The sequence below is a fragment of the Harmonia axyridis genome, chromosome 2 (assembly GCF_914767665.1).
Source record: "Harmonia axyridis chromosome 2, icHarAxyr1.1, whole genome shotgun sequence".
Classification (NCBI taxonomy): domain Eukaryota; kingdom Metazoa; phylum Arthropoda; class Insecta; order Coleoptera; family Coccinellidae; genus Harmonia; species Harmonia axyridis.
The window spans coordinates 6507754-6515691 of record NC_059502.1 but is presented as its reverse complement, the minus strand read 5'-3'; the positions used below and the strand labels follow the sequence as shown (position 1 = coordinate 6515691).

At 39.3% G+C, this 7938-nt stretch overlaps 1 protein-coding gene across 1 annotated transcript in view; it reads left to right on the top strand.

Annotated features, from left to right (window-relative positions):
• Window positions 1-6243: 6243 nt before the first annotated feature.
• Window positions 6244-7938, top strand: part of LOC123672938 (zwei Ig domain protein zig-8-like) — a 309256-nt gene continuing 307561 nt past the window's right edge. Inside the window, exon 1 of the mRNA XM_045607304.1 lies at window positions 6244-6605. Within this exon, the coding sequence (XP_045463260.1) occupies window positions 6554-6605 (52 nt within the window). The 5' untranslated portion in view covers window positions 6244-6553. The remainder of the gene's footprint in view (window positions 6606-7938) is intronic.

The window sequence follows — 7938 nt, the reverse complement described above, 5'->3', positions numbered from 1 at the left end:
CACAGCTCGTGCCACAATCAATTTATTGAAAGACACGTTTGGTGACCACCTAATTTCACGTTTTGGACCTGTGAATTGACCTCCAAGATCTTGTGATTTAACACCGCTAGACTACTTTCTGTAGGGCTATGTAGAGTCATTGTTCTATGCGGATAAGCCACAAACCCTTGACCATTTGGAAGACAACATTCGCCGTGTTATTGCCGATATACGGCCACAAATGTTGGAAAAAGTCATCGAAAATTGGACGTCCAGATTGGACCACATCCGAGTCAGCCGTGGCAGTCATATGCCAGAAATCATATTTAAAATGTAATGCCACAAGATTATCTTGCGGATAAATAAAATTCATGTCAATCGAATAATCCATCGTTGTTTTATTGCAATTTAAAGTTCTATAGCTCTAAAAAAACACCCTTTATAAGAAACAAATGTTTAAGTAGATGCTAAAAGCTTTTACTGCCTGATTGTTCCACATAATTGAAAAAATCTTCTTAGTCTTGATCTAGTCAGCTTTTCAACTGAACGTTTCGCTTACTACTGCGGTAAGCATCTTCAGAAGCTTCTAACGAACAAAACAACTTATTCTTGAGGACAGAAAGCATCTCAGATATTGAAAGCAACTATGAATGAATATGGTAGCCACCAAAATATACAAACATTCGAATAAAATCAACACACGCCGCCTGGTTACCAGCAATAGATCTTATAAACACGAAATATCTTATAAGTGGAGGGGAAGAACTCTATGGCTCCGCCCCCCTCCGGTGGAGCGAGTATAAATACAGCATCAGGAGAGACCGTCATTCATATCGGTGAAATCCAGCGTCAAGTTAAAACCTACTATCTAAAAGGTTAAAGGTTAGACATTTAACAATAAGGATCTTTCATTTACTGCTGAAATTGTAAAAATTGTGGAAATTTATTAAAAAAATATTGAAGTCGTGCATTACGGGCAGATTTTGATAGACATAATCGTCGATCTAAGCGTACAATTGGTTATGACAGTATGAAAATTCGAAGAGACTGGATCTGTTACTGATGTCTTAAGGCCCATAAATCATCGAAATGCACGCTCAAGCTAAAATATTGCTACTTTGAGTAAGAGTGCTGAAGAAGATACAAATTTATCCATTCCTCGGCGCGTACAACACTTGGGCCTCTCTTACGGCATGCTATTGCGGTTTATGCATCTCCATCCTTAGTTATAAGGTTCAGTACTTCTTTGAAAATGAAGAAAGTGTTGCTCAAGCCGTCAATTCTCATCGCTATAACCAAATGATTATCGATATTTTCATCCTGAAAATAATGATATGGAATTGAAAGAAATGTCCTTCCAGCAAGATAACTACACAATCTACATAACACGACTCGTTTTGGCGTAATCTCTTGTTTAGGCTATGTGAATTGGCCAACAAGATGTTGGGATTTATCTCCTTTGGATTTTTTCTGGGGTTATACGAAGGATCGTGTTCACGCAGATAATACTCAAACTATTGACGATCTGATAACCAACAAGTTATTGGTGAGATCTTGCCGAATTTGAATCTGGCAGTGAGATTCCTAGTTTCGGCTGATTTTCCTCCAGTCAGAAGGTTTGGAATTCGCTTTTGAACTGAACTATTTCGTCAAAGCAATTTTCCATTGTTTATTCAATGTTTGAAATAGTATTCGAACATCGAACAAGCCTTCTTGGATTTCATGGAACTTGCCAGTACTTCACTTGATTTCCGCATCGTTGAGTAAGGCGCTTACATCGCATCCCGTTGTTGTTTCCATAGAAATATGGCCATCTAATTAAACAGCGCCACCTACGGCCGTACCGGGAATCCAGAATTCGAGTAGCCTCGGCCAAAATCTAATCATGAACACACCAGTATTTTCAGACATCTTAGTTCCCATACTGCGAACTTGTTTTTTTGGCAAAAGCTGGCCGCAGGTCAGCCTTTGGAACGAGATTACGGCACACATAAATCCGCCGGTTGAACATCAGAAGGACAGTCCATTATAACTCCCGTCCCAGAAAAAAAAGACCTTCCATCACGTCCCCCAACTTCTTGCGAACCTCTAAACGACCAACGACGCAATGAACACCTCAACGCGGTCCCCCCCCCCTCCTCACGACCTTCGAAAAGCGTGGGTGGGGAGATCGGGATCCGGCAATTTACGACCGCACCTAAACGCGCTTAAGGGAAAAAAATTAAAACCGGCGTTATTTATCTGGCCATCGTTACGTTTTTTTTCTACGGGGGGGTAATGGGCGGGACCCACCCCCCTCCCTACGGCGGATCTAGGAGAGACTAATTCCTAAATGGGCTGTGCGAAGTGAGAAATATGAAAAGGTGTGGTCTTGATTTCGCGGCCGGGCGATTTGATGTGTTCTGTGGTCCGGTGATTAATCGGGTGCGGTTCCAGTGCGGAAGTTGTTTGTTTTCTAGTGTGCGTTGCGAGGTCTTGTGTTTGATGGGAGGGGGTGGAGGTGGTTGTGTTCGACGGGTTGCGATCAGATCGATCGGTTTTTGCTGAGTTTGGAGTAATGGGCGTTTACGCAATCAACGGAGATGGGATGATTGGTTTGTCACGGTTATAAGTCGTTCGAGGTTATCGGTGGATATTTTGCCCATCCTTGGAATATTTTCTGACAGTGTTCGATGGTCAGTCGTCCCCATCTTGTTTCCATAGAGTAGGATAATTAGTATGAGATGACATGTTGAATTAAAACGGTGTGGAGAGAGCATCAAGGAGAATTAATTCCAATTTGTGGTGGTAGTTTCTGATCGCATTTGCTGATTTGAGGACGATACTTGAGAGTATCACCGTTTTTAGGTTGGGTTACGTCGTAAACTACGTGTTGGATTGTTATTGTACAGAGAACGTGAATATTCCATTGGTCGTCAATCCTTATGGTCCAGTTTAAACGAGAGGAGTTTTTCCTCCGAAATATATGGGTATTGGAGGCGAAGTATTTTGAGAGTTTTCAAGTCTAGGAATTTAGAGAACAAGAATACCGTTTGGTCGTCAATACCTACGGTACAGTTGAAGCGTGAAGAGTTTTGCCCCTGGAATGAGTGGAATGGACGAGTATTGAGTATTGGAGGAGAAATATTTTGAGAGTTTTCTAGTCCAGGAATTGAAAATGGAATACTGGATCACCGAGGTGTCTTAGTTAAGGAGATATTTCATACAAAGGAAGACAACGACTTCAATATTAAGTTAGTTAACGAAAACTGTGCATTATTTCTGATCCATCAAGTATTAACTGTAAATTCTCTCATTTTCTTTCTCTGTTCGAACATCTATACAATTCTATCAGATTTGAGTGAGCTTTTTGGAAGTTATATTATGAAAATTTTTAAATAACTTAAGTACTTCACTATTCGCAGGGGTTATCACAGTAAAGAACTTCTACATTTATTGTCATTTTGCAGAGCTCGTTAGATTCGACTGTTTATATTTGTTTGTTAATTAGACAATTATAGTTTCAGAAAGAGAGAATTTTGATGGTGATTTACCATTGCATCCTCTACTTCTACACCCTTGTGGTATTTCAGGTTCCGGTTCACCTAGCCCACCATAGTTCTTCATATAGAATCGGTGGCGCCCCATTAGACCTCTCCTGAGCTAGCTTGCGGCGAATTATTTCAGGTACTGATATGTAATTTCAAAAATAGAACGTCGGAATCATGACAACACCAAAGAAAAATATATATTATCATATATCGTTTTATGTTCGTCAAGTATAACGTTGGAAAGACTATATCAACTTTTCCCGACAGAAAGGTAAGTCACACGAGTACACAATGCTAGTTGCCAACAATCGAAGGACGGCACCACAAAAATGGATATGTATGAATTGAAATAGTGAAACATAAACCATATATTTAATATTTGGGATAACATTGATGATGATTCGAACAAATAGGAACGCCACTGTATCATTATATTGGAAAGTGTGAATGACAAACTATTTATTTATATTTAAATTTATTTATAATTTATTAAACGAGCAATTCTGCAAATTGATGTTCTGTAAATATTACGATACATAAAACAAACGAAAGCAAATAAGCAAAGTATATATAAATGAATTATTCAGTATGCTCAAATGAAAGTTGTCACGAAGGCTCATTATGGTAAATTCAATCGATTTAGCAGAGTTTACAGTTAATTTAATGTGATTATCTGTTCTTTAATTGAAATCTATTAGTTTTTCAATCGTCTTTTTCAGCAATAGCTATGAATTTTATGAGAATTTCTGAATTTTAGAGAACGTCTATCATTTGAGGATATAAATCTGAAAGTAGCAGAAGAATCACATCGTTGTTATCATTATCTATATGAAAATCTAGGGAGGTAACGGGTGTTTTTTTTGAGGTATATAACTTTAAGTTAGTATTACTGTTCAAGATGGCGACCGATTTAACAACTGTTAAGTAATTTATTCTCAGTTTGGTTTGGCAATTCATCATGAATTGACTCACGCCTGAACAACTCTTGCAACTAGTGCAATTTCATTTCGAAAATAATGGTTCTGTGCGGAATACGTATCGCGCACTACGTCCATTTTATTTTGTTTAGCGATGAAGCGCACTTCTGGTTGAATGGCTACGTCAACAAACAAAACTGCCGCATTTGGATTGAAGCTAATCCTCGAGTGTATGTCGAAACACCGTTACATCCAGAAAAACTGACTGTTTGGTGCGCTTTATGGGCTGGTGGAATCATTGGTCCGTACTTCTTCAAAAACGATGATGGCCAGAACGTTACAGTCAATGGTGATCGGTATAGAGCCATGATTACTAACTTTTTCATTCCTGAATTGAACAACCATGATGTCCAGGAGCTGTGGTTCCAACAAGACGGCGCAACATGTCACACAGCTCGTGCCACGATCGATTTATTGAAAGACACGTTTGGTGACCGCCTAATTCCACGTTTTGGACCTGTGAATTGGCCTCCAAAATCTTGTGATTTTAAACCGCTAGACTACTTTCTGTGGGGCTATGTAAAGTTATTGGTCTATACGGATAAGCCACAAACCCTTGACCATTCGGAAGACAACATTCGCCGTGTTATTGCCGATATACGGCCAAAAATGTTGGAAAAAGTAATCGAAAATTGGACGTCCAGATTGGACTACATCCGAGCCAGTCGTGGCAGTCATATGGCAGAAATCATATTCAAATTGTAATGCCATAAGATTATCTTGCGGATAAATAAAATTCATGTCAATCGAATAATCCATCGTTGTTTTATTGCAATTTAAAGTTCTATAGCTCTAAAAAAACCCCCTTCATGATTTTCATAAATGCAGTTAATCATTACCGTAACAACTAAATATCGACTGACACCTACTTGACATGAAATCAGTTGACATTTTGATTTTTAAGACTTTGCATGATTTTTGGTAGAATTTATCGCAATAAACTATGGAACTATGAATATGTGCATTAGCGATATTGAGTTTCAAAATGTGCCACACGAAATTTTCAATGTAGCATTTCCTGAAAAATCGAAGTCCAGGTACTTACGAAAATGTTTATGATCAATTTGAATGAATAAATGAAAAACTGTTAAAGGGGATGGCTCACTTGGCACAAAAATATGAAACTCAAATCCTCTACTCTGTATGGAGCTTGTAATTGTTGTTGACAAATACCATGACTAGCGAAAGCGAGTCCTGGAAGTCTGTGAGTCCAAAAAAACCATTTTCGGGCGAGTTGCGTACAATATTTTTTCGGCAACCGTGTAGAATAACACTTTCGCTGCTACTTTCCATATTTTATTGCGATTGCGATAAAAAAACATGCAAATTTTTGACAACCTATTTCATATGAACTGTCAGCAGTTATATCTCGGTTGCTATGGTAATGATCAACTGCATTTATTAAAAATATACCTACCAAGATTTTCATATTCACAATGACACGAACGACGTGATTCTTTTCCGGCCTAGTCCGGGAAGTACGTACTTTCCGGACTAGGCCGGGAAATGCTTCTTTCTCAGAAAAAAAGCGTCCGGGAAGTGAGCACTTCCCGGACGGTTGCCGAAAAATTACTATTTCGTTGAAAGAGTAAATAAAAAACCATACTGTCAAACTGGCGTATTTCTTTCAATTTTGACGCGTCACGACGCGGATACAGGCGACGCCCTACTCCAATAGGACACCCCAATAAACACACATCTGAACACCGGAAGAGACCCCCAATGCTCCAGATATGCCTGCCCCACGAAGAATTCCGTTGAGGAATTCCAATTTTCCATAATTCCAGTCCGTTCCCGATCGCAGAGAGGGCGCATGCCGAAGAGCGGGCGAGCCGAGTTTCCCGACCGTTTTCCAGCTTTTCCGGCGGCAGTTTCTCTTCGTTCGCACGGCCGGTGGAGTTCCCCGTGGGTCTGTGATGTGTCCTGTGCAACTTTACCGGCGTCTCGTCAGCGGCGGCCCGCCGACTTGGTCCGTGTGACAATTTTGACGTCGCGTACGAAGTGTTGTGCCTACCCTGGAAGATGTGATCTGGTGTTTGGAGACAGTTCTCGACTTTTCCTTCAGCCATGCATCTGCTCAGTGGTTTTCTTCGACCCTTGTTTCTCGTCTGGTCTTCAGGTGAGGAGACGGATTTTTTTCGGGTAGTGTATGTAAGTTGCGGTTCCAAGAGGGGAAAAAAGTGGAAGAGGGAGTTTTGAGATGGTGAAATTTTTTCTTAAAAAACTAATTCTGGTAGTTTTTCGGTACTTTTATTAGAGCCTATTGAATTCAAAGTGAGGATGGATTTTTTTTCAATACAGTAAAATAATTCCGGGGAGTTTTTCGATTAGTGTTTATGAGTTGGAGATTCTAAGGAATACAGGATGTGGAAAGTAAGAGGAGAAAGGGGTTTTTCCATTGGAACATCTTTTTTTTTCTTTAGAAAAATATTGATAATATAATAATATCCCATGCATCTGCTCAGTGGTTTTCTTCGACCTTTGTTTATCGTCTGGTCTTCAGGTGAGGAGACGGATTTTTTTTCGGGTAGTGTATGTAAGTTGCGGCTCCTAGAGGAGAAAAAAAGTGGAGAAGGGAGTTTTGATGGTGATATTCTTCTTTAGTTTTTCTTAAAAAACGATTTTGGTAGTTGTTAGCACTTTTATTAGAGCCTATGGTATTCAAACTGAGAATGGATTTTTTCCATAGAGTAAAATAATTCCGGGCAGTTTTTCGATTACTGTATATGAGTAGGGGATTTTAAGGAATACAGGATGTTGGAAGTAAGCGGAGAAAGGGGTTTTTCATTGGAACTTTCTTTTTTTTTTCGTGGAAATCGGTCTTAATGATGTAATAATAGCCCATGCATCTGCTCAGTGGTTTTCTTCGACCTTTGTTTCTCGTCTGGTCTTCAGGTGAGGAGACGGATTTTTTTTCGGGTAGTGTATGTAAGTTGCGGCTCCTAGAGGAGAAAAAAAGTGGAGAAGGGAGTTTTGATGCTGACATTCTTCTTTAGTTTTTCTTAAAAAACGATTTTGGTAGTTGTTAGCACTTTTATTAGAGCCTATGGTATTCAAAGTGAGAATGGATTTTTTTCCATAGAGTAAAATAATTCCGGGCAGTTTTTCGATTACTGTATATGAGTTGGGGATTTTAAGGAATACAGTATGTTGGAAGTAAGCGGAGAAAGGGGTTTTTCATTGGAACTTTCTTTATTTTTCGTGGAAATCGGTCTTAATAATATAATAATAGCCCATGCATCTGCTCAGTGGTTTTCTTCGACCTTTGTTTCTCGTCTGGTCTTCAGGTGAGAAGATGGAATTTTTTTCGGTGAGTGTATGTAAGTTGCGGCTTCTATAGGAGAAAAAAGTGGAAGAGGGAGTTTCGATAGTAAAATTTCTCTTTAGTTTTTTTTGAAAGAACGATTTTGGTAGTTGTTCGGCACTTTTATTAGAGCCTATGGTATTCATAG